Below are 27,954 nucleotides of genomic sequence, written 5' to 3'. Positions count from 1 at the left end.
AAAAATTCTAATGATGAACACATCCTCTGCTGCACCTTGGTCTAATTCTGACGACGGCCGTTACAGAATTACCCACCACAAGAAGACCAAGCAGCAGAGGAAGGAGAGGCACCAGGAGAAGGACTCATGGACTTTGGAGAAAATGGAGAGGAATGTTCAGGATTCCTGGAGATGGGAGGAATTACTGGACGAAGGTGGACCATGGGCTCAAGGTGGGGATTATCGCCGCCCGCAGTGGGAGATCGAGGCAGCGAGAGCTGAGAGGCGCTGGTATGAGGAGAGGGAGCGCAACAGGCACGAGAGGCAGCCCCCAAAATGTTTTGGGGGGGGGCACACGGGGAGATTGGCGGAGTCAGGCGGTAGACCTGAGCCAACTCCCCGTGCTTACCGGAAGCAGCGTGGTACTGGTAAGACACCGTGTTATGCTGTGGAGCGCACGGTGTCCCCAGTGCGCGTTCAAAGCCCGGTGCGCTACATACCAGCTCCCCGCAAGTGCCATGCGAGTGCAGGCATCGAGCCAGGGCGGATGGTGCCAGCTCAGCATGTCTGGTCTCCAGTGCGCCTCCTCGGTCCAGGTTATCCTGCGCCGGCGTTGCGCACTGTGTCTCCAGAGCACTGGGAGGGTCCAGTTCGCCCAATGCCTGCTCTCCGCCCGTGCCGGGCCAAAGTGGGCATTCAGCCTGGAGTGTGGGTAAAGAGCGTCCGTACCAGAACTCCAGTGCTCCCCCACAGCCCGGTTTATCCTGTGCCTCCTCCTCGGACCAGGCCTCCAGTGGGTCTCCCCATCCTGGTCCGTCCTGTGCCACCTCCCAGGACCAGGCCTCCAGTGGGTCTCCCCATCCTGGTCCGTCCTGTGCCTGCTCCACGGATCAGGTCTCCAGTGGGTCTCCCCATTCTGGTCCGTCCTGTGCCACCTCCCAGGACTAGGCCTCCAGTGGGTCTCCCCATCCTGGTCCGTCCTGTGCCACATCCCAGGACTAGGCCTCCAGCGGGTCTCGCCAGTCCGGAGCCGCCAGAGCTGCCCGCCAGTCCGGAGCCGCCAGAGCCGCCCGCCAGTCTGGAGCCGCCAGAGCCGCCCGCCAGTCAGGAGCCGGCAGAGCCGCCCGCCAGTCAGGAGCCGTCAGAGCCGCTCGCCAGTCAGGAGCCGCCAGAGCCGCCCGCCAGTCCGGAGCAGTCAGAGCCGCCCGCCAGCCCGGTGAGTCCTGTGCCTGTGCCCAGGGCCAGGCCTCCTTCATGTCTCCCCAGCCTGGTGAATCCTGGGCCAGAGCCGCCAGAGCCGCCCGCCAGCCCGGAGCCGCCGGAGCCGCCAGAGCCGCCCGCCAGACTGGTGAGTCCTGTGCCTGCGCCCAGGGCCAGGCCTCCTTCATATCTCCCCAGCCTGGTGAATCCTGGGTCAGTGCCGCCGGAGCCGCCAGGGACACCCGCCAGCCGGGCACAGCCAGGTGCGCCACCTAAGAGGGCGACGCCAATGGTGGAGCAGAGGCCACGTCCTGCACCTGAGCCGCCGCCGTAAGAAGGCTCACCCGGACCCTCCCCTTCAGAGTCAGGTTTTGCGGCAGGAGTTCGCACCTTTGGGGGGGGGGGGTACTGTAACGCCCTGGCCATAGAGAGGGGTTTTTGTTCTTTATTTTGGTTAGGCCAGGGTGTCACATTGGGTGGGCGTTCTATGTTCCTTTCTCTATGTTTTTGTATTTCTTTGTTTTGGGCCGTGTGTGGCTCCCAATCAGGCACAGCTGAAGCTCGTTGTTGCTGATTGGGAGTCACACATAAGGAGCATGTTTTTACTTTGGGTTTTGTGGGTAATTGTTTCTGTTTCGAGTATTTTCCTAACAGGACTGTTTGCTGTCGTTTTTGTTCATTTTTGTACTGTTCGCTTGTTTTTTAAATTAAAATTCTAATGATGAACACATCCTCTGCTGCACCTTGGTCTAATTCTGACGACGGCCGTTACAGGCGCAACAATTTCCAACTTTGTTTGACATTTGAAGCTGCACCAAGAACGGTAAGTTGTGGCTAATATAGCCGACAGCTATATATTTTATTACTTTACTGGTGTATCATGTAGGCTAACGTAACGTTAAATCAATGAGCAGTCAGCCAGTCCCAGTCAGTCAATGCGGGAACGTGATCATTGCACCAAAGATTGAGCTACAACTGGCTAGGCAGTTAGTGGCCTAAATCCTGCCTGATGTTACTGCTGTTCCTGAAACCATTGACATACGTTAGCCTACTGTAACCACACACAGAGAGTGTGTGTATGTGTGTTAAGTTTGAGCGATTGTGTACAAGCCTACATCGTCCGATTGTGCCCCATAGCGATCCTCGATAGTCGATCACTATTGGGGGGGGGGGGGGGGGGCGGGGGGGTGTCTTTCTCATGGCTACCCATGTATTTCCATGGAAATATGTTTATTTGGAAAGTAATAAATATATAGATATTTTTAAAAGCATTCATGATTTACGTAAATGTAATATACTATTACTCTTGTTCAAAATATGAAATGGTATTACATTTGGTGAAGAGCACATTATGACTTGTTGAAACATGGTGAAGCCCCAAATTGCCCTCCTTGGAAGCCTGTGTTTCAGACATAAGGAAGTGGATGGCGGCAAATGTTTTACTTTTAAACTCGGACAAAACAGAAATGCTAATTCTAGGTCCCAAGAAACAAAGAGATCTTCTGTTGGATCTGACAATTAATCTTGATAGTTGTACAGTTGTCTCAAATAAAACTGTGAAGGACCTCAGCGTTACTCTGGACCCTGATCTCTCTATTGACGTACATATCAAGACTGTTTCAAGGACATCTTTTTTCCATCTACGTAATATTGCAAAAATCAGAAACTTTCTGTCCAAAAATGATTGAAATAGAAATATTTATCCATGCTTTTGTCACTTCTAGATTAGACTACTGCAATGCTCTACTTTACGGCAAACTGGAAAAGCACTAATTAAACTTCAGTTAGTGCTAAACACGGCTGCTAGAATCTTGACTAGAACCCCAAAAATGTATCATATTACTCCAGTGCTAGCTTCTCAACACTGGCTTCCTGTTAAGACTAGGGCTGATTTCAAGGTTTTACTGTTAACCTACGAAGTATTACATGGGCTTGCTCTTACCTATCTTTCCGATTTGGTCCTGCCGTATATACCTACATGTACGCTACGGTCACAAGACGCAGGCCTCCTTATTGTCCCTAGAATTTCTAAGAAAACAGCTGGAGGGAGGGCTTTCTCCTATAGAGCTCCATTTTTATGGAATGGTCTGCCTATTCATGTGTGAGATGCAGACTATGTCTCAACCTTTAAGTCTTTATTGAAGACTCACCTCTTCAGTAGGTCCTATGATTGAGTGTAGTCTGGCCCAGGGGTGTGAAGGTGAACAGAAAGGCACTGGAGCGGTGAACCATCCTTGTTGTCTCTGCCTGGCCGGTTCCCCTCTCTCTACTGGGATTCTCTGCCTCTAACCCTATTACGGGGGCTGAGTCACTGGCTTACTGGTGCTCTTCCATGCCGTCCCTAGGAAGGGTGCGTCACTTGAGTGGGTGAGTCTCTGACGTGATCTTCCTGTCCGGGTTGGCGCCCCCCTCAGGTTCGTGCCGTGGGGGAGATCTTTGTGGGCTATACTCGGCCTTGTCTCAGGGTAGTAAGTTGGTGTTTGAAGATATCCTTCTAGTGGTGTGGGGGCTGTGCTTTGGCAAAGTGGGTGGGGTTATATCCTGCCTGGTTGGCCCTGTAGTCGGACGGGGCAACCGTGTCTCCTGACCCCTCCTGTCTCAGCCTCCAGTAATTATGCTGCAATAGTTTATGTGTCGGGGGCTAGGGTCAGTCTGTTATATCTGGAGTATTTATCCTGTGTGAATTTAAGTATGCTCCCTCTAATTCTCTCTCTCTCGTTCTCTCTTTCTTTCTCTCTCTCTCTCTCTCTCTCTCTCTCTCTCTCTCTCTTTCTCTTCTCTCGGAGGACCTGAGCCCTAGGACCATGCCTCGGCCTGATGACTCCTTGCTGTCCCCAGTCCACCTGGTCGTGCTGCTGCTCCAGTTTCAACTGTTCTGCCTGTGGCTATGGAACCCTGACCTGTTCACCGGACGTTCTACCTTGTCCCGGACCTGCTGTTTTCGACTCTCTCTCTCTACCGCACCTGCTGTCTCTAACTCTGAATGATCGGCTATGAAAAGCCAACTGACATGTACTCCTGAGGTGCTGACCTGTTGCACCCTCTACAACCACTGTGATTATTATTATTTGACCCTGCTGGTCATCTATGAACTTTTGTACATCTTGGCCATGTACTGTTATAATCTCCACCCGGCACAGCCAGAAGAGGACTGGCCACCCCTCAGAGCCTGGTTCATCTCTAGGTTTCTTCCTAGGTTCCTGCCTTTCTAAGGAGTTTTTCCTAGCCACCGTGCTTCTACATCTGCATTGCTTGCTGTTTGGAGTTTTAGGCTGGGTTTCTGTATAGGACTTTGATCTCAGCTGATGTAAACAAAAGGCTTTATAAATACATTTGATTGATTGATTGATTGATTGAGGAGGGGGGGAATGATTTTCAATTGAGAAAGGAGTAAACTAGAAATGATCATTTTTGACATCTTACCTAAAGGTAAGACTGTGTCAACGTGTATAAAAAAATGTACATTGAAAACATTGTATGTTATAAGCACTGTCTGTGTGTAACTAGGTCCACAGTCATTTTTGGGGTAACATTCCAAAATAATAATTTGTAGACAAATTGAATAAACACATTTTAAGTTGACAGAATTTTTGCCTATGTTTTCATATGTTGAAGCTAAGTTTGGGCCAACTGAAAATGTTAAATTCAGGTAACATTTTGACTGAAATGTTTAGTAAACAAAAAAAATACAGTGGAACTAGTTACTTAATAATATTTAGTTGAAACAACTAGATTTTTTTATAGTGTAGGCTAGATTGAAGTTTTGCCATATTGCTTATATCTGTCCAATCCTCTCAGATCTCCACACATTTCTAGGGGGTAGGGGATAGTGATTGTTTCTGGACACAGCTCTTGATTTGCCATCTGAAGTGAATGACTGAGGTGGTATCATAACATCTGGGCTTTGTGGAGAACACATAGATGAGACAGGTAGAGAGATCTGCTCACCTGGAACTCCTGGTGGAGTCTTAATGAATTTGCCATTAAAATGTTGAATAATGGCTTCACACTTCTCTGTGGACTCCATCCTGAAACAAAGTCAAACATTCAAGTCCATTACTCAGAGAGACCCCGGTGTGACCCTTGTTGTTGCTGATATAGCATGTAGGGAAGAGATGGGTAAATTGAACACATTTTTACATTCAGCATCACTCCGCCAGGGGAAATGTAGTATTCTTTCTAACAAATACACTGAGTGTACAAAACATTGGGAGCATTAGGACCCATGTCATCCAAAAAGTTTGCCAAAAAGCACCTGGAAGCACCTGGATGATCATCAAGACTCTTGGAAGAATGTTCTATGGACAGATGAGTCAAAAGTATAACTTTTTGGACGACATGGGTCCCATATGCCTGGCGAAAACCAAACACAACATTCCACGGTAACAACCTCATACCAACGGTCAAGCATGGCGATGGTAGTGTGATGGTTAGCTTCTTCAGGAGATCAATAATCATAGCAATGAATGAATGAGAGATCTCTTGCATGTCATCATCACAAGCCTGACATTTTTAAAGCGACAGTGTACAATTGTCAATGTAATGCATCTCCTTCGGAAAATTGTTCTTTTACACAATGTAGAAACCTAATATTCCACAAATTACTTAATCATTTCAATGACAGGTATTTGTATCAACATTTTAGCTTTTATAATAAATGAATGTCTTTACAGTGTCAGATATTCGTTTCTAGTGCACACCATGTTCTTCAAAAGTAGCTAGAATTCATGTAGGACCAATACAGGTTGTATCTCAATGTCATGTGGTGCTCCTAACTTTTTAAAGTTGGGAAGAACAGTGTTACCAATGAAAAATGCTTATTTATAGCCTTGGCTACAAGGATGCACTTTCATTCTGTTTAGGACCTCATATTGAAGCTTATCGAGACCCCAACTGATTTATAGAACAATCTTAAAATGATTTACTTTGGTTTAGATACAAGCATCATGAAACCTCTAACAGTATACATTCATTTGACTTGGTGAAAATCTGTTTTTTGGACCTAACTGTCACGACTTTTGCCGAAGTCGGTGCCTCTCCTTGTTCAGGCGGTGTTCGGCGGTCGACGTCGACGTCGCTGGTCTTCTAGCCATCGCCAATCAATTTTTCATTTTCCATTTGTTTTGTCTCGTTTTCCCATACACCTGGTTCTCATTTCCCTCATTATGTGTTGTGTATTTACCCTCTGTTTCCCTCATGTCTTTGTGTGGTATTGTTTATCTGTTTTCATGTATGCGCACGTTAGGCTGGTTGCGCTGGGTTATGTTCAACCCGTATTTGTATTTCGTGTTTGTTTGTGACGTGTGCTTTTGCTTCGCCAAATAAAAGGCTCCGTTTTGCTACCAAATATCTGCTCTCCTGCGCCTGACTTCCTACAGCCCTTCACGCATACCTTGACACTAAGCATTTTTCCATGTGGTTTCTTCCTTCACTGACTCCTTGAAATAATGACCTCTTCCAAAATATTTGGTCACTTGATTAATTTTGGTTATGGTTTCCTAGATACAAGGGTGGCTAAACTTACCCCTTAGGTTCAACTTAGCTCTCTGCTAATCAGTGGTGTAGTGGTGCCTGGAGAAGTGGGTATACTCTTATTTGGAAAAAAATGTGTACTGTGCAAGTAGGTTAATATTAGGCCTATTATTGAACTAGATGAATGAGCCTGTCAACTGAGTCAGAAATTCACAGGTTTCTGATTTGTCCTTAATTATTTTATTGCGCTCTCTAAAACCAGGTTACCATCCAACCTTTTTATTCCAGTATATAACATGTTGGATAAAAAAAATTGCACAACAGGCCTGACTGAAACCGCAAATTCGTCTGTAAACTCACCAAATGTCGACAAAAACAAAATACGCTAGACAATGTGTGTCGTTTTGTGTCTGTAAAATGAATTATGCGAGAAATGGTGGTGGACACACTTTTAGGCGCAAATATAGATATAGCAACTATCATATTGAAGTAAACTTGGAGTCACACGATGACATGTTGTGTGGTACTCCCACTTAGACTCAGGAAAGTATGCAGTTTATCAGGCTACAGATGAAGTAAGTTACGATTAATTATTTGGTACATGATCAGAATTTAACCGCAAAATAAATGTTCATGTGTACTACGTCATCACACATAGCCTTTTACCCACAAGTCAGTTTGATGGAAGAACATCTCTGGTGGGAAAATACACATGTTGTTTATATTATACTGATTTTAGAATATTCGCATTAAAATCTTTCGGCAATTGGATTGAAACCTAGATAAATTCACAGTTTGTTTTATAGAAAAACAACAAAATTGCAACAAAATTGCAGATATGACAAGAAAAAAAATATATATATATTTTTAAGTGTAGTTACCCTTTAATTAAAGTGTGTAGGCACCTAGCACTGTTGTTTGGTGGGCGGTGTTTCATAGAGCTCACATGAGATGGAGTTTGTAGAACAAATGGCCACTGGATTGATGGAAATAATCATATCATTCTGCCAGGTAGACTACTTTGTAGCTAGTTAACATTTAATAGCGAAGGTTTTTGGGAAAGCCTTTCTATCTATCAGAAGATGGTTAGGCCTATCATTAGCATCAGTATAATTTTCACTCTCCTGTTCTATTGGTTGTCAATCGACTTTCTTTATTGTCTAGCAGCCAAAAGCATTATCCTAGTCATATTAGCAACCCATAATAGTTGTTGCATCTTTAGATCTCTCCTATTTCAAATATTCAAATGAATATTTCCATCTCTGTCCATGAAACCGTTTACATGTGCATTTTAGAACAGTGTTTTCCCGCAGATTGCATTTTGGAATATTCACGTGTTGGAACATGCATGCGTACTGTAGGCCTAACGCCGTGTGCACATTGCTGTGCTTAAAATGAGAAGAAATAATAGTTTATCAAAATGTTAAGCTAAACATTCTGACCTGTTCAATAGGCCTTATTCATTGATACAACGTATACCTCCACTACACTACTTTGATATGCATCATGGGGATTAAGAAGTGAGTATACGCAATGCCCAATAAAAAAAAAGTTGGTACATGCCATATTCCTGCGTATACCTTCCACTACACCACTGCTACTATTGTAAGATGTAGTTTTAGCTGCTGGTGTAACATGTTGCCAAAGATGCCACTGGTGTAGCATGTAGTGTGTACCTGGCGAAGCCAACGCCACGGCTGATCCCGTTGGCATCGCGGAGGATGCGTGTGGAGATGACCTGGCCGAAGGACTTGAGCATGCTCTCCAGCTCCTGCTCGTCCATGGACACAGGGAGGTTGGAGATGTACAGGTTGGTGGGGTCCTGCTCCTGTTGCTGCATAAGGAAAACAGACAGACAGGGTAAATCAGACTCACAGTGTGTAATCACAAACAAAGAGGTTTTACATTCACTGTTTACATTCTGTTAGATATATTTGTGACGTCATGGTCATGAAAGATATACGATATAACAAATTAGTATTGTCAGTGGTTTATGACTGAATGTGGGTTGTATGTGAGTGCTTTTGTGAGTACAAGAGCACTTTTCACCTCTTAAAAACACATTCAGCTACTAGGAAATGTATGCATAATAATGCAGGAAAAGTATGTGGAAATGTGGAAGGACTGAAAAAGAGCCCAGACCTGAAGAATGAATAAAAGAGGAATGAGAGACGATTACGATTCCAGGGCTCAAAAGTGAAACCTTGTGAGACTATGTAGAAACATACAGGAAACCAGGGGTGAAGTTTAGAGTTCGCACAACAACAGGAGCTTGGCAACCGGGTGAGTAGGGGCTGGGCCAATTGCAGGGAAAGGAGGGGAGGAAGGATGGAAGAGGGAGCTTCAACAAACAGGGGAGAGGAAAAAGGCAAGTAATATTCAGGAGGAAGGGAGTGAAAAGGGGGAGAATTGGATGATGGGGGAGAGGAGTGGGTTTGTTCATAGGAGTTGTGCTTCTATCTGACAATCTGCTGTAACTGAAGGAGGTAAAGGAGAAAACTAGAGGGGGTGGGAGAGACTAGGGGAATGAGGAGCATTGAAAAGCAAAGAAAATAGAGGGGGGGTACAGTGGGAGAGCAGATAGAGGGAGGAACTACAAAAATGTCTGACTGTACAGTCTTTCTCCCTGTCTCATGCAATAGTCTCTCTCTCTCTCCTGATACAGTCTTTCCCACAGTCTCTCTTTCCCTCTCACAAAGGTTTTTATGCAACATTTCAGAGAGCATGAGGAAACAACACCTTGTTATGAAATGTGACAGTGAATATCAGGTTACCAGGTTCATGCCCCAGGGAGGAATAGAAAGGATATGAGCTAAGGTTTAGATATAGTGTTTAAAGCTAGCATTTCAGTCAAGTCTAAATTACAGATCCACATACACCTCGTCACCACCAGTCAAAAACACCATCCACACAAGTGACATCACCCCATATGACTACACTACATCCCGCTGTTCCCTCCATTTCCATCTCCCTCCTTTAGGACAGAAACTGAGCCAAAATATAGGTTCATTCAACAGACCAGTAAGTCCACACTTATCTCTGTTGATTCATAAGCAAAGAGTCGGCTTGATCCTAAGTCAAATAGACACGAGAGCCGAAGAACACAGGTAGCTGCCTACTGGAGCTTCAGTTTGAGGTCAAAAGTATTGCGCTACATAGGGAACAGGGTGCATTTGGGACACACCCTCGGTTTGCACCGGGAGTTCAGCAGGAGTTGAGCTGGGTGTTGTACCATGCTTGTCACTTTGTTGATCTGACAATGAGGAATTCCTGGGTGGATTTATGGTACTGAAGCGTGTCAACACACAGCATCCTGAAACACTTCTCAATGTCACGCTGTGTTGGCCTGTCCTCACAATAAATAGAAATCTCCTTAAATTAACCAGGATTCAACGTGAGGGAAAGTCTAATTTCTGGGATTTAAACCACATTGGTGGTTAAGGAGACACTTCCTTGTTACACAACTCAGTGGCACTGTGACCAGTCATATAATATAGATAAGACTGACTGATCTATCTAATCCTGTTCTGCATGCGGGGGCAACATCTCCTAAACGGTTCCTCTGATGCTGATATTCAAATTATGTCTGGACCACACCCAAGCACACCACATCTGAAATGGAATCTCTTCATTGCTCTTTCTCTCTTTTTATCCAACTCTCCCTCTCTATTTTCTCTCTCCCCTGGTGACACACAACCCCTTAGTCTTGCTCAGTATGCATCTATGGCGACGAGCTGGTGGTGAGTGTGAGCTGACATCTGTACGCAGAAAGGAAGGCTCTCTAGAAAGTAAAGAGCTGTTGATTTATATCACTTTCCATTATTTCCCTGTCCCTCCCCACCAAGCCCAAAGACAGCCCATAAACAGCCCCATAAACAGTCACATAAACTGCCCCATAGACAGCCCCATAGGCAGCCCCATAGAAAGCCCACAGCCAGCCCCATAGTCAGCCTATAGACAGCACCATAGACAGCCCATAACCAGCCCCATAGCCAGCCCCAAAAGACAGTCCCATAGACAGCCCATAGACAGCCCACAAGCCAGCCACTAAACAGCCCCATAGCCAGCCCCATAGCCAGCCCCAAAGACAGTCCCATAGCCAGCCCATAGCCAGCCCATAGACAGCCCACAAGCCAGCCACTAAACAGCCCCATAGCCAGCCCCATAGCCAGCCCCAAAGACAGTCCCATAGCCAGCCCATAGACAGCCCATAGACAGCCCACAAGCCAGCCACTAAACAGCCCCATAGTCAGCCCCATAGGCAGCCCTATAGAAAGCCCATAGCCAGCCCAATATCCTGCCCCATAGCCACCCCATAGACAGCCCCACAGCCAGCCCCATAGCCAGCCCCATAGGCAGCCCTATAGAAAGCCCATAGCCAGCCCAATATCCTGCCCCATAGCCACCCCATAGACAGCCCCACAGCCAGCCCCATAGCCAGCTCCATAGACAGCCCCACAGCCAGCCCCATAGCCAGCCCCATAGCCAGCTCCATAGACAGCCCCAAAGCTAGCCCCATAGACACTCCTCCGTAGAGACGACTGACTGGCTGGGAGTTATGATAATGCTCAGCATGGCCCACACTGTTAAAGAACCAACACACTGGAAACATGACAACAACATGACCCACATTCAGTGACAGTACAAGGAAATAACCTGACTAATGCAAATATATTTTAGTGTCTGATTTCAGATTTAGACAGATACTGTTTAAATCAGGGATGCACAAAAAAGGGTGGTCATCACTGTCAGTATCTGTGGTTTTCTCCTTGCCTTTTAATCACAGACTGAGTTATACTTAGGTAACCTAACAACCCATAAGCCCAGTTCAGAAGGACAGGCCATGATGCAGAGTAGCTCACTGTAGCTCACAGGCCCAAAATGACTTCTAATAGGGCACTCTCCACTGTTTTGGCCACTACCAACTTCTCAGATACAGTAGCAAGAAAAAGTATGTGAACCCTTTGGAATTATCTGGATTTCTGCCTAAATTGGTCATAACAATCTTCATCTAAGTCACAACAACAGACAAACACAGTCTGCTTAAACTAATAACTCACAAATTATTGTATTTTTCTTGTCTATATTGAATACATCATTTAAACATTCACAGTGTAGGTTGGAAAAAGTATGTGAACCCCTAGGCTAATGACTTCTCCAAAAGCTAATTGGAGTCAGGAGTCAGCTAACCTGGAGTACAATCATTGAGATGAGATTGGAGATGTTGGTTGGAGCTGCCCTATAAAAAACACTCACAAAATGTGAGTTTGCTATTCACAAGAAGCATTGCCTCGAACAAAAGAGATCTCAGAAGACGCAAGATTAAGAATTGTTGACTTTCATAAAGCTGGAAAGGGTTACAAAAGTATCTCTAAAAGCCTTGATGTTCATCAGTTCATGGTAAGATATTGTCTATAAATGGAGAAAGTTCAGCACTGTTGCTACTCTCCCTCGGAGTGGCTGTCCTTCAAAGATGACTTCAAGAGCACAGCGCAGAATGCTCAATGAGTTTAAGAAGAATCTTAGAGTGTCAGCTAAAGACTTACAGCAATCTCTGGAACATGCTAACATCTCTGTTTGTGAGTCTACGATACGTAAAACACTAAACAAGAATGGTGTTCATGGGAGGACACCACGGAAGAAGCCACTGCTGTCCTAAAAAAACATTGCTGCACGTCTCAACTTCGCAAAAGAGCATCTGGATGTTCCACAGCGCTACTGGCAAAATATTCTGTGGACAGAAGAAACTAAAGTTGAGTTGTTTGGAAGGAACACACAACACTATGTGTTGATAAAGTATGGGAAGAGCTTTAAAACACTGAAGTGCATTATGGGTAACGTAGTAAGTTAACGTTCGGTTTTGAATGCAATATTGTGTAATGAGGATGTAGCCGTACTATGAGCAATGCTCTTTTTGCTCCGTTAGACCACTATTTTATTTTGTCATACGGACTACCTCAAATGATGTACAAGTTTTAATAAAAGTTAACTATTTCAGGGGAATTTCAGACTAACTTGTCATTAGTAGCGGATAAGATCCCCAAATGTGGGAATTTCCCCAGAGCATCCGTAAATTGCTCTGGCCCCGGAGCTAGCAAGTGAAGGCTCCCCTGAGCCGTCCCGACTACGGTCTGGAGGCGAGGCAGGAAAGGTAACATACGTGTGGAGAAAGAAAGGCACAGCACACCAACATTAAAACCTCATCCCAACTGTAAAGTATGGTGAAGGGAGCATCATGGTTTGGGGCTGCTTTGCTGCCTCAGGGCCTGGACAGCTTGCAATCATCGACGGAAAAATGAATTCCCAAGTTTATCAAGACATTTTGCAGGAGAATGTAAAGCTATCTGTCCGCCAATTGAAGCTCAATAGAAGTTGGGTGATGCAACAGGACAATGACCCAAAACACAGAAATAAATCAACAACAGAATGGCTTCAACAGAAGAAAATATGCCTTCTGGAGTGGCCCAGTCAGTCTTGACCTCAACCCGATTGAGATGCTGTTGCATGACCTCGAGAGAGCGTTTCACACCAGACATCCCAGACATCCCATGCAAACACCCATACAAAGAGCTCAGGACAAGACCCACAGCAGGAGCCGCTTAGCAGGACACACATATTGCCAGCCACACAAAGGAGGAGGGAAAGAGGGAGAGAGGGATGGGTGAAAAGGGGCGAGGGGAGATGTGAGAATAGAGGTGAAGGGGAGAGGAAGAGTCAAGAGAGGGAAGAGGAGAAACAACCAGTTCCATTCCATCTGATAGCCTTCCTGTTCTCCTCAGGTGCTGGGACCTCTTCACCCTCCCTCTCTCCCACCCAGCCAACTGCCAGCTAACGAAGATCTTGAGATGGTGCCAAGAGAACACTTATCACCATTCAGGCCATAACAACATACAGTATAAGAGCTCACCTTTGTAACCACTGGGAATATTGGAGGGAGTGTGTTCGCATGAACACTGTCTCTCCTTTTTGTGGTTAAATATAGATGCCAACTTGGCAGAACTAACTGTCAATTCACCATCAAATCAAATAAATTATTTGAAAGTTCAGGTTCTCTGAACATTCCCACATAAAAAAATACTACCGTTTATTATAGAATTCTACAGTACTTACTACAGAATTATATATATTGTGTTCCCTACAAGTTATAGAAAAGAGCAGAAGCGCTGAACTATCCGTTCAGACCCCAGTCCTACCTACATACAGGTTATGGAAAATATGCTCTTTTAGTATTTCTCCAGTAGGTTTCCTGAAGGAGAAAGCCTCCACTTCTTTGTCACAGAAAATAAAACAAAAACACTATAGTAAATACTACAGTAATGTCTGCAAAAACACTACAGTAAATACTAAAGTATGCTACAGTCTGCAAAAACACTACAGTAAATACTACAGTATGCTACAATCCACAAAACAGTACATTAATTACTATAGTATATACTACAGTTTTCTTATACTACAGTATTTATACTATAGCTCACTGTAAATACTACAGTATACTACAGTAAATACACTACAATGAATACTACAGTAAAGTCTGCAAAAACACTACAGTGAATACTATAGTATTTATACCATAGTATACAATAGCATTTATTCATATGAGTTTGGCAATGAAATAAAGAAAGTGAGGATGTAAGGAGTCACATTGAAGTTGTGATTGAACTCCTAACAGAAAAGTTTATAACAGATCATGTGTGACTGTGAATATATAAAGTGTGTTTGTGGAGTTGATGTAAATGAGTGTGTGTCTTACCTTGGCCATTTGAGCCTGGGCACCACTGGACTTCAGGGCGGTCACTGCTTTCTGGGCCGCTGTCGGACTGTCAAAGTCCACAAAGCCATAGCCTACACAACACATATATATACACACACATTTTTGCATTTGTACAAAATGTTCATGATTGATAAGTAAGATTGGAATTCAAAATGGTTGTTAGATTAACTACAGGTGTTTAAAGTCTAAAGACATTCTGTAAAATGACTAAAGTTTAGTGGATTTATAGATTTATACAGTATATTAGTAGACCTGTAACCAGACTAATACTTTAACATTATATTATATAGCCTAATACCATCGAATATTGTAGAATGCAGTTGTGATCGAGTTTGAGTCCATAAATCCATGAGCTTGTTTAAGAAGACACAGTTAACAACACAACACTAGACACTAACACTATCTTTCCAGGTTAAATGTAAGTGGCATCTGTGCCATGAACCAAACAACCTGTTGAACTCTGAACTCTCACCTTTGCACTTGTTGGTGGTTTTGTCCAGGATGGCCTTGGTGGAAACAATCTTCCCATACCTTCAAAACAAAAACACATAAACATGACATCATCAGACCATATGAGGAGGAGGTGACTATCTGACATTTTGTGTAACCTCCCTAACATTTAGACACTAACACTTCCTAATGCTGGGTAATTATGCATGCGCACACTAGAGGTCGACCGATTAATCGGAATGGCCGATTAATTAGGGCCGATTTCAAGTTTTCATAACAATCGGTAATTGGTCTTTTTGGTCACCGATTTGCCGATTTTTTTTATTATTTTTTTTACCTTTATTTAACTAGGCAAGTCAGTTAAGAACACATTCTTATTTTCAATGACGGCCTAGGAACGGTGGGTTAACTGCCTTGTTCAGGGGCAGAACGACAGATTTTTACCTTGTCAGCTTGGGGATGCAACCTTACGTTAACTAGCCCAACGCTCTAACCACCTGCTTTACGTTGCCAAGGTAAGTTGCTAGCTAGCATTAAACTTATCTTATAAAAAAACAATCAATCAATCATAAACACTAGTTAACTACACATGGTTGATGATATTACTAGTTTATCTAGCCTGTCCTGCTTTGCATATAATCGATGTGGTGCGCATTCGCGAAAAAGGACTGTCTTTGCTCCGACGTGTACCTAACCATAAACATCAATGTCTTTCTTAAAATCAATACACAAGTATATATTTTTAAACCTGCATATTTAATTAATATTGCCTGCTAACATGAATTTCTTTTAACTAAGGAAAATGTGTCACTTCTCTTGCAAACAGAGTCAGGGTATATGCAGCAGTTTGGGCCGCCTGGCTTGTTGCGAACTGTGAAGACTATTTCTTCCTAACAAAGACAGCCAACTTCGCCAAACGGGGATGATTTAACAAAAGCGCATTTGCGAAAAAAGCACAATCGTTGCATGACTGTACCTAACCTTAAACATCAATGCCTTTCTTAAAATCAATACACAGAAGTATATATTTTTAAACCTGCATATTTAGGTAAAAGAAATCCAGGTTAGCAGGCAATATTAACCAGGTGAAATTGTGTCAGTTCTCTTGCGTTCGTTGCACGCAGAATCAGGGTATACAGAATCTGGCTCGTTGCGAACTAATTTGCCTGAATTTTACGGAACTATGAAATAACATTGTAGGTTGTGTGATGTAACAGGAATATTTTGACTTATGGATGCCACCCGTTAGATAAAATACGCAACGGTTCCGTATGTCACTGAAAGAATAATGTTTTCGAGATGATAGTTTGCGGATTTGACCATATTAATGACCTAAGTTTTATTATATTATAGTTAAGTCTATGATTTGATATTTGATAGAGCAGTCTGACTGAGCGGTGGTAGGCAGCAGCAGGCTCGTAATAGTCTACGGTATATGGTTTAGAGAGAAATAGTCGACGCGTCATAATTCGTGTAATAACTTGCGGCTGAACTTGAAAGGGGTTCCTTCGTTATTTTACCGATTATGTCTTCCATAGAGAATGTCTTGATCTACTTCAAATAAGGTCTGTGTTTTGTGCTTAAACCGCCTCAGCGTTTTGATACCCGTGTAAATCTCACCAGGTAATGTTTGTCAACATATTTTCATAAATCCACTCTACAAAAAAAAATTATCTTCGCTTATATTGATCAGAGTTATATCCTATGGATATCTACACAGTTATAAAATTGGCAAGGTGGTGTAAGCCTAAACCAAACACAGACCTTATTTTAAGTTAATCTAAAAATATCCAATGGAATAAATGAAGGAACCGCTTTTCAGATTTTGCTAGAAGGTGTCATGGGAATTATAACTCGCACTTTGGTAGTCAATTCTTACCATGGCCATTATTAAAATAGGATTTCCTGCATATAGAAATTACAGTTTTTGTTTTCAGCATTGATCACAGGTAACTTAAACTCTATTTTTATTATTCAAACAGTTGAGAGTATTTGTCTCCTAAGCAGACTCTTCAGTATCGTTGTCACTTCAGAGCTGTGTGTGTGTGTGTGTGTGTGTGTGTGTGTGTGTGTGTGTGTGTGTGTGATATATATATATATAATCATAATAATAATCGGCCGATTAATCGGCATCGGCTTTTTTGGTCCTCCAATAATCGGCATCGGCGGTGAAAAATCATAATCGGTCGACCTCTAGCGCACGCACACACACACACACACACACAAATCAGACCAATAGGCAAGCAGTACGTAATTTTGAAACGTATAAAAGCCTCCGCCGTTTTTCACGTAGTAAAATCCAGGTGAAGACTAACAAATTGGTATTTACTTTTATACAGGATCGGAACTTTCACTGGGGACGGGGGGGGACATGTCCACATTCTGAAATTGCATTTTTGTCCCCCCCAGTTTAATCATTGAATGTGATACAAAACGAGGCAACGGTGTGCTTTAGGACCATGCAGATGCCTCCGAGCAGTCGGGTAGGCTGACAGGATAAAAAATAAAAAAAACTTCTAAAACTAAAGTTGCGCCCCTGCTTTTATCAATACAGAAGCAAATAACTTCTACTGTCCATCAAGTGTTGCTGAATTTAATCTTCACTCTCACAGGTTAGAGGTGAAATGATACAATATATCATATCAACATGCTCAAGATGCACGCCACTCTGATGATGATACAAATGTAACAACAGCCAGGGCTCACCGGACATGAAACAAACAAATGTAACAACTTTGCTTGCTCCCAAACCCAGAGGCACAACTGCAATTTTGCCGTTCAATGTATTATCTGGGTGAATATTTTTCTAAGCGCACTGGTGCTACCAAATAAAAATTTGAGGTCACACAGCAAATATTTATGAACACAGCAAATATTTATGAACACAGGCCTATTCGACCAAAATGGTGGCACTTTAGAGAAGTGACTGTCTAATGTGACACGGACTGTCCTGTATAGCCATCATTGACAGTATAGAAAAATATAGCAAAACATAATAGAGTTAATTAAGGTGTTGGCTTGACAGTCGCTGGCCCCGGGTTTGAATCCCGGTCGGGGCTACCCCCCAAATTTGCAACAATATAAACAAAGAGCAGTAGAATAGGAAAGTTAAAGTACTGCTTAGTAGTATGCAGTGTAACTTTACAGTACAATGGTATAGGATAGTGAAATAAAATGGATATCAGAAGTGGGACTCAAACCTACGCTTCCAGAGGAGACTGCGGCCTGAACGCAGTGCCTTAGACCACTCGGCTATCCTGACTTCTGCTAGACAGAGAGAGAGAGAGGTCCTGCCCTCCACTGTCTCTGTGTAATGCAGTCAGCGAGGACGGCTGGTGTTCCACTGGCTGGCCCTAACAGAGTGCTGGGGTGGAGTGTAAAGTGTAACTGGATCCTTCACCCCTTCCTGTCCCCTCTCTCTCTCCACTCTCCACTGTTCTCTGCTCTCACACTCTCTTTCCACCTCTGGGTCCTAAAGCCTGGCCGTTAGCATTAGCGGCCACACATGAAGTTGCCCCTAAACTCTGACACAGAGTCAGATCTTCTTTCATTCCTCTGTTGGTTAAGTTACAATTGGAAGTTAGGTAATCAGATTTTAGATTTGTGAATAGGAGGACATTTCTACCTTGAGCCATATGACCACAGCCATACATAAACACTCAATGCCCACTAACTTTTTGGTGGGGATGTGACCTCTTTTGTAATGGAGAGAGAGAGAAATAGTTTGTGTTGTCATTAACAAAGTCATGCATCCTGTTGAACAGTTCAAAGGTTGTGTGGCAGTAACTCTCTGACCTTCCTCCTACCTCAACTTCAACAACAGTTGTGTGTGTGTGTGTGTGTGTGTGTGTGTGTGTGTGTGTGTGTGTGTGTGTGTGTGTGTGTGTGTGTGTGTGTGTGTGTGTGTGTGTGTGTGTGTGTGTGTGTGTGTGTGTAGTAGGGAGGGGAGGATGGGGTAGAAGGTCTTAACTCTAACCCACTTACAGGCCTGTGGCATTCTTTACCCAGCATGCCATGCTATTCTTTTCCCAGTCAATTGCGTTTCCCCTCCAAGGTTCGTTTCTCCGCCAATCCCCCACACCTCCAACACATATTACACAAACCCACCCCTCCCTCTCCAACTTGATGTCAATCTCCAGGCTTTACCCTGTTAAGTCTGAGTTTTCTGTTTTAAACAGCAATTAAAAATTCCTAGTCCTCTCTAGGTCACTCACTCTACACTCCTTCACTTATCCAAACAATAATTAGAAAGCATCGAAACTGTATGCTATTAACAGAGGCTATGTCTGCATACCAATTCTCTCTCCTTCTTCCCAAAGTGTGCAATTGTCACTTCCCTTCACTGATTTGATAAGAAATATGGTGGAAACTCTAACTAGCCCATGGCTCCACCAATCTAAGGCTTTAAGATTTGTTGGAAGTAGTGAGAAAGGAGATATTATTGGAAAACACTCAGTGTGTGTCCACATTGTTGTTTCTGTTTCACGCTCCCATACTCCCCAGCACCTAAGCCCATACCTCCTGTTACCCTCCTGGTGTGGTTTTTCTGGTGTCTGGGCTGGATGTTACGTTTTTGGTTAGTGAATGCAAGCTCGCCTTTTTTGACTGTATGTGTTGTGTTGTGTGTGTGTGTGTGGTGTGTGGTGTGTGTGTGTGTGTGTGTGTGTGTGTGTGTGTGTGTGTGTGTGTGTGTGTGTGTGTGTGTGTGTGTGTGTGTGTGTGTGTGCGAGGCCAGTGTAAGAGTGTGTGTTGTTTGTAGATGGTGACTTGGTGGGTGTGGGTTTTCTCCTGCTGACCCTCACCAGTCTCTTTAGAATATCCAGCCACAACAACCCTTGTCGCAACACGCGTAGGTTGTATAGCCAACCATAATGCAGCAAAGTCAACCAGTTCTGATCTGAGGGTAGACTTTTATATAGGTAACCTGACAGTAATAACTGTAGTCACTTTGTGGCAAAGTAGCACCTATTGAAGAGCTCCAGGTAGAATTCACCTGTGGGCACAGATCTAGGATTTGTTTATCCCCCTCCCATCCTAACCCTAACCACCAGGATGAAAATACTAAACTGATCTTAAATTAGCATCTAGAGGCAACTTCACCCTACCCGTGTAAAAGAAAGTGGGCAAGTAGGAGAAGAAGACCTACGGCTGGCATAGCTTGACCAGGTCCTGGTCTGTCGTCCCGGGGTGAAGACCGCGGATGTACAGGTTAGTTTTACTCAGCTGTTCCACTCCCCCGACACTGCTGTTGCTGCTGCTGTTGGTGTTGGGACTGGGGGGTGCCATCTGGTGGCCGGAGGACACATATGACTGCTATAGAGAGAGAGGAGAGAGAGAGAGAGAGGAGAGAGGAGAGAGAGAGAGAGAGAGAGAGAGAGAGAGAGAGAGAGAGAGAGAGAGAGAGAGAGAGAGAGAGAGAGATAGTTATATATCAGTGGTATTCAAATTCAATCCTGGAAATCCAGACTTGTGCAGGTTTTCTGTTTAACCTGATAATTATTTGCACCCACCTGGGGGGTATTCATTGCGGCGATTCTGTTGCAAAATGTTAAACAGCAGCAAATGGTATGAAACGGGGAGGGACCTACCTGAATTTGTCCAATAGAAACTCTTGTTTTAGCTTCAAAACATTAGAACTAATGATTACACCACTGGTGTCCTATGTCTAAATCAGTCCTTGATTAGAGGGGAAGATTGAAAATCAGCATTGGAACTGGCTACGAGGTCCTGATTTGAATTTGCCTGTTACATATCATATATTGGGAAGGGCTATGTCATGAAGGCACTAAAGCGCCCTTGGGTCTTCTGGTAGACCACGAAGATGATAAACGATTTAGTCATGATTTTGGAATGGAAGAATCTTATAAAATGGTAGGAGTGTGAGTTGGAAGATTCTTCTCTTTCTAGCCAGTTAAGAACATGTGTGGGAGTATATTCAGTTCAGGTACCTTACATTTTCATAAATTATTCACAGCGTGCTTTGAATTGTTACAGCTGTTACCTTTCAAAAGGACTAAAACTCAAACCACGGTTTTTAGCGAACACAGCTTCAAAATGGTGGCTCAAGAGACAGGCGATTGTGTGAGAGAAGCGTAAAACGATATCACACAGCCCTCATGTCAACACTCACCAATACTGCATTCTGAAGTGAACATGGGGCCTCTTTGCTGTCTAGGTCATATTGGTAAAATGGGCCTCTTTTCTGCTTACTCCATACTGGGCAACTGCTCCTTTTTTCACTATCAAAACTTTGAAAACCACAGAAGATTCCTCTGCTTTCCACAGCAAAACTCAATGATTCAAAGAACAGCATATACCAACATTTATTTATCCCTTTTGTTCTTTGTGAGAAGTCATGAGCTGTCTTTTCTCCCATACCACACTCTCTGTATAAAGAGAGCACTTCAAAACACGATACAAACATCTGGTCGGGCTTACAGTCTTTTATCTCTACTCCACAACCACAGGTTTAACTCAGTTGTTCAGACATTTCCCTCTCACTCCTCTCTCTCTCAGTCAATTGTCTCCTCAACAATACAGCATAGCTAACTGTTGCTCGACTCCCTGGGGGAAAAAAGTAAACAATTCAAACAATGAGGTCAGCTCAGTCCACACTAGGTCCAAGGTCTGTATGTTCATAAGCACCGGGGTTACATATGTCACAGCAAAGGGGAAATGAGGAGACAGGAGAGCTCCCAATGATGATTCACAAAATACTATTTGAGAAGAGTTCCCCGTCAGCTGAGCCTGGCACAGAACAGCACCATTCTCTGACCTGCTATAACTGTTTATAACAAGCTGCTTAATGCATTTATAACAGCTTTACTACAGCCTATGAAAACTCTCCCTATAGCACTTCAGCATTCTGGATGGTGCTACAATAGCCTATGGGGAGGATCAGTTATTCAACACACTGTGAGTCGCTAAACACAAACATGGAGCATTGTGCAACAGGCAAAACAGAATTTTCCCATGAATGAGTCTGGAATAGTTGGACTCAAGAGAAAATGTTTTTGCTTCAATTGAATCCAGTCATTTTTATTTCACAACTGTTGACTGAAATAGTGTATTTTCTGTCAGTAATAATGGTTTGAGTACATTTGGAATGAGTGTTCTTCCCAGGAATATAGTAATTTCCAAAACAACTATATTGATGCAATAACATTACACAATGCTTTTAACAGTCTCGCATAAACATTCCTACAACAGCAAATTAACACCAGTGACGTAGAGGCTGAGAGTGTTTGTCATTGTGAAGGGGTTTGTGTGTGTGTGTGTGTGTGTGTGTGTGTGAATTTTTTTTTGTGTTTTAATGCCATTTTTCCAAAATCTACCAGCCACGTGTCATCGTCTGATTTATGAAACATTCCCCAAAGCTCCTCAACCCTGCCATCCTCTCTCCAGTAGCTTATTCCAGGGTGTTGTGTAGAATCCTGCCTACAGTATAGCTCTCTTATAGAGGCCCTCTCCTCTCCTGTTAGCTGCCTGTCTCTCCTGAAGGGGTTCTAATTAAACCAGGCCCAGTGGATGAGCTGCACCAAGGGGACAAAGGGGGAGGTTGAGACGCAGATGGGCGAGTCAAGAGCAAGGGATGAATCTCGCTAATTGAACCCTATTCATGGAGGCACAGTGTCCCCCTTTGTGTCCCCTCAAACACCCCCCTGACCCCTCCCTATATGAGCCACCACTGGCACCCCGACAGACACCCCCCCTGCAGCACAGGCTGCCAGGCTCATTTCTCCAAGGCTTAATCCCCTCTTTCTCCGATGCTGATTCAGTATGAAAAGATTCTCTCTGTTTGCTCATGTTAGATGACATGGAGGCATGCCCTGGTCAAATTAATACACAATAAGACAGGGGGGAGTTGTATTCCTCTCTCTCTTGCTCTCATACACATGCACAGGTACACACACGCACACACTGGCAAACCCACGTTGGTGTTAATGGTGTGCAATCATGTTCCAGCAAATACATTTCACACTCTTTTTTTTGTAATGAATACATGAATACCAATCATTACATGCTTGTATGTACGCTAGAAATGACTGAATATGTTGGGGTGTGTGTGTTTAAGCTATGTGAGAAAGAAAAAAATTCAGGAATGATGTGCCCATTTATACATCTTTATAGGAACTTGAAATCTCACAGGGTAAGAGTAACACATGATTACTACAGTACCCTTTAATTCAGCAGACTAGGGCTGTGGAAGATCAGAGAAATCACATTCCTCTCTGTTTGCCAAAATTAGGGATTATGAGTCCAGCAGGACAGGTATGTGGGATGCTTGATGGACTGGAGCAGCTTCCGATATACCAAACCTAGTTGCTACTCAGCCTGTAACTTTCTGCTTGTCATGAATACTGTAAATACCCACACAGGTGCTTGCTTACATTTACACAGTTGAGTGTGGGTCTGCATTCCAAACATGTCTCTCTGACCATGCAGCCCCCTCAGACTAACTCATAGTAGTTGCCTTATCCTGTGACCCCTCTAGGTGTCAGAGCATACAGTGAGGGAAAAAAGCATTTGATCCCCTGCTGATTTTGTACGTTTGCCCTCTGACAAAGAAATGATCAGTCTATAATTTTAATGGTAGGTTTATTTGAACAGTGAGAGACAGAATAACCAAAAAATCCAGAAAAACGCATGTCAAAAATTTTATAAATTGATTTGCATTTTAATGAGGGAAATAAGTATTTGACAATCAGAAAGATTTCTGGCTCCCTGGTGTCTTTTACACAGGTAACAAGCTGAGATTAGGAGCACACTCTTAAAGGGAGTGCTCCTAATTTTTACATTTTACATTTTAGTCATTTAGCAGATGCTCTTATCCAGAGCGACTTACAGTAGAGTGCATACATTTTTATTACATTTTAAATAATCTCAGCTTGTTACCTGTATAAAAGACACCTGTCCACAGAAGCAATCAATCAATCAGATTCCAAACTCTCCACCATGGCCAAGACCAAAGAGCTCTCCAAGGATGTCAGGGACAAGATTGTAGACCTACACAAGGCTGGAATGGGCTACAAGACCATCGCCAAGCAGCTTGGTGAGAAGGTGACAACATTTGGTGCGATTATTCGCAAATGGAAGAAACACAAAAGAACTGTCAATCTCCCTCGGCCTGGGGCTCCATGCAAGATCTCACCTCGTGGAGTTGCAATGATCATGAGAACGGTGAGGAATCAGCTCAGAACTACACGGGAGGATCTTGTCAATGATCAAGGCAGCTGGGACCATAGTCACCAAGAAAACAATTGGTAACACACTACGCTGTGAAGGACTGAAATCCTGCAGCACCCTGCTCAAGAAAGCACATATACATGCCCGTCTGAAGTTTGCCAATGGACATCTGAATGATTCAGAGGACAACTGGGTGAAAGTGTTGTGGTCAGATGAGACCAAAATGGAGCTCTTTGGCATCAACTCAACTCACCATGTTTGCAGGAGGAGGAATGCTGCCTATGACCCCAAGAACACCATCCCCACCGTCAAACATGGAGGTGGAAACATTATGCTTTGGGGGTGTTTTTCTGCTAAGGGAACAGGACAACTTCACCGCATCAAAGGGACGATGGACGGGGCCATGTACCGTCAAATCTTGGGTGAGAACCTCCTTCCCTCAGCCAGGGCATTTAAAATGGGCCGTGGATGGGTATTCCAGCATGACAATGACCCAAAACACACGGCCAAGGCAACAAAGGAGTGGCTCAAGAAGAAGCACATTAAGGTCCTGGAGTGGCCTAGCCAGTCTCCAGACCTTAATCCCATAGAAAATCTGTGGAGGGAGCTGAAGGTTCGAGTTCCCAATCGTCAGCCTCGAAACCTTAATGACTTGGAGAAGATCTGCAAAGAAGAGTGGGACAACATCCCTCCTGAGATGTTTGCAAATCTGGTGGCCAACTACAAGAAACGTCTGTCCTCTGTGATTGCCAACAAGGGTTTTGCCACCAAGTACTAAGTCATGTTTTGCAGAGGGGTCAAATACTTATTTCCCTCATTAAAATGCAAATGAATTTATAACATTTTTGACATGAGTTTTTCTGGATTTTTTTGTTGTTATTCTGTCTCTCACCGTTCAAATAAACCTACCATTAAAATTATAGACTGATAATTTCTTTGTCAGTGGGTAAACGTACAAAATCAGCAGGGGATCAAATACTTTTTTCCCTCACTGTACACAAACAAAACGCACACACACACACACACACACACACACACACACACATACACACGCACGCACGCACGCACGCACACACACACACACACACACACACACACAATCTATATGCGGTGCACACTGCACAGAACACCAGAATAATTATCACTGAATTATTGCAGTGAATTATTGTAATGTTTGCATATGTATTAATTATGGGATGGGTTGTGAACTGGCGATTTGACACAAAAATAAAATGTAATTCATTCATTAATTCACACACACACACAGGACAACACCATAAGTAAGCCTCAACATTTTTTCCTTCAACAGTTTCTCCGCTACCAACCTGACAATTTCTACTTAGACTAGGCTACCCAATCTGCATTAGGCCTACACTGAAATGCTTCCAGCTTCCCGATCCATAAATCAGACAACCTATAATAAATTCATATATTCCCCACTTCCTCCATGATAGGCAGAAAAAGGGCCTGTGAAAAAAGCCACTGCTTTTCACTGACCATTTAATTGGCTTGCCAGGACCTCCCTGTTGTTAATTAGTTTAAGGAAATCCTAGCGCACAAGCCCATTCTCCCTTAAATCTAACTCTCTACTTACTGTCTGTCTGTATGTCTTGCTTCTAGTCTGTCTGTTTCTATCTCTGTCTCCTGTTGGGCTTGTCATCAGGGGATATGGCTAGTTTCCTGTATCCTATAGCTGGAGCATTTGCTCCCACCTCCAAAAGGAGAGTCCACTGACTGACCGTCTGTCTGTCTGTCTGATTGACCAACTGAGTGACACACAGATTTGTTAACTGTCTGACTGAGGCAGCCTCCAGTTGGGTCCAGATTAAATTATTTTAAAAATACAAAATTCGGTTAGTTGAGGGATTAGATAAACTAGAAATACTCTTTCAGATCCAATGAAATTGCCTACATTTGAGTACATTTAGACCAAATACTTATAGTCAAATGCTTAACACTTTTGCTATGTTAAACCCAATCAGTCAATTTGATATTAAAACTAAACCATTCTACCTATTTAAATATATAATTTATCTGATAACAATCCATCTATTCAACTACTGTGCTCTCCGATCCACCTTATGAAAGACTTGTTTTTCCCTCTCCTGTTCTCCAGCCAACACACTGGTACAACCACAAAGCAAAAGGCTTGGTTGATTACAGTAAAAGGAAGTAATTATTGCCAAACTGGCTGTATTTTTGCCTCAGGTGACAGGCAAATGTTACTCTGAAAATTGGCTGAACGTTCCTGTGCTGTGGTTTATAGTCGGCAGGCTGGTACAGAGTACAGAGGCAGACAGGACATACTTTTTCTGTCTGCTCCTTGTCTTATCATGCAGTCATTTTCATCAGCCAGCCAACCAGCCGCTCTACATTTCTACCAGGTGACGGAGGACACCAGGCTCCAGTCCAGACTCGTCCATGAAACCTCTCTCTCTCTCTTTCTCTCTTTCTCTGTCTTTCTCTCTCTCTCAATTCAAAGGGGCTTTATTTATCTCTCTCCATCTCTTTATGTTTAATTCATCTCTCTATCTCTCTCTCCATCTCTTTATCTTGACTTCCTCTTTATCTCTCACCTACTGTTCTCGCCTTCTTCTTTCTCTTTCCTCTCTCTCTCTTGCATCCCTCACCCATGCTCCTTCCTCTCTCTCTCTGTTCCATTTCTTAGACTTTCTGTCCCACATACATGCGTAATGTTCATGTAGGCATACTGATGTCAGAATATACACATGCAGAGTTTTAGCTGCATGTGGCAGGTGGCAGAGGCTGGGGGAACCAGATCCTGCCTTTAAAACAGTGGCCCATAGCAGCTTATGAGATCTAACAAAATGTGAGGCAGTCAGTGCCTGGCATCACTGCAGTGCTTGGCATCATATTTCAGATAGTTGTGCTTTCTCCAAGGACTCTCTCTCTTTCTCTCTCTCTTCCTTGGACTACTCATGCGATTGGCAATGAAGGGAGAGACCATTTTCAAAGTCTGTCGCATTAAACAATGACAGAGAGCTAGATAAACATACAGTGGGAGCAGAGCCAATGGGACAAAGGAGACTGCACCGGCCAAGTTGATCCAGTGTCAAGGCACTACACCAGCAGAGTTTATCTTACTCACTGACTTACTGCACCTATCCCACCCATCCACTACACCAGTAGAACTTACTTCACCTGTCCCACCCATCCACTACACCAGTAGAACTTACTGCACCTATCCCACCCATCCACTACACCAGTAGAACTTACTGCACCTGTCCCACCCATCCACTACACCAATAGAACTTAATGCACCTATCCCACCCATCCACTACACCAGTAGAACTTACTGCACCTGTCCCACCCATCCACTACACCAATATAACTTACTGCACCTATCCCACCCATCCACTACACCAGTAGAACTTACTGCACCTATCCCACCCATCCACTACACCAGTAGAACTTACTGCACCTGTCCCACCCATCCACTACACCAGTAGAACTTACTGCACCTATCCCACGCATCCACTACACCAGTAGAACTTACTGCACCTGTCCCACCCATCCACTACACCAGTAGAACTTACTGCACCTATCCCACCCATCCACTACACCAGTAGAACTTACTGCACCTATCCCACCCATCCACTACACCAGTAGAACTTACTACACCTGTCCCACCCATCCACTACACCAGTAGAACTTATTGCACCTATCCCACCCATCCACTACACCAGTAGAACTTACTGCACCTATCCCACCCATCCACTACACCAGTAGAACTTACTGCACCTATCCCACCCATTTACTACACCTGCCCAGCTTACAATGCATAAAGGTGTAGTGTCTGATAATGTCCCCTGGTAGTTGGTGTAGCTGTAAATAGCAATGTATCCATGTTTGAGAAGGCCCCTGGGGGACAAAAG

The 27,954-nt window shown here is 43.8% G+C and overlaps 1 protein-coding gene and 1 non-coding gene across 3 annotated transcripts in view; one reads left to right on the top strand and one right to left on the bottom strand.

Annotated features, from left to right (window-relative positions):
- The window catches only part of LOC106583304 (RNA-binding motif, single-stranded-interacting protein 2), a 60,630-nt gene that overhangs the window by 17,164 nt on the left and 15,512 nt on the right, over positions 1-27,954 (bottom strand). The window contains exons 2-6 of one of the 2 annotated variants that reach the window (XM_045705116.2): positions 20,019-20,182; positions 14,895-14,953; positions 14,402-14,493; positions 8,328-8,485; positions 5,128-5,207 (exon numbers count right to left, since the gene is read on the bottom strand). In XM_045705116.2, coding sequence (XP_045561072.1) covers positions 5,128-5,207; positions 8,328-8,485; positions 14,402-14,493; positions 14,895-14,953; positions 20,019-20,182 — 553 coding nt within the window. Of the gene's footprint in view, positions 1-5,127; positions 5,208-8,327; positions 8,486-14,401; positions 14,494-14,894; positions 14,954-20,018; positions 20,186-27,954 lie in introns of both variants that reach the window. The other variant, XM_014167343.3, reaches the window with a different exon arrangement.
- On the top strand, positions 13,861-13,915 carry LOC123729733 (U7 small nuclear RNA). Its single transcript, XR_006761441.1, has one exon. It is a non-coding gene; the product is annotated as a U7 small nuclear RNA (small nuclear RNA).

This window comes from Salmo salar, chromosome 22 (genome assembly GCF_965601325.2).
Source record: "Salmo salar chromosome 22, fSalSal1, whole genome shotgun sequence".
Taxonomy (NCBI): Eukaryota; Metazoa; Chordata; class Actinopteri; order Salmoniformes; family Salmonidae; genus Salmo; species Salmo salar.
Note: the sequence above shows the minus strand (reverse complement) of the source record. Positions and strands in the feature narration are given on the sequence as shown.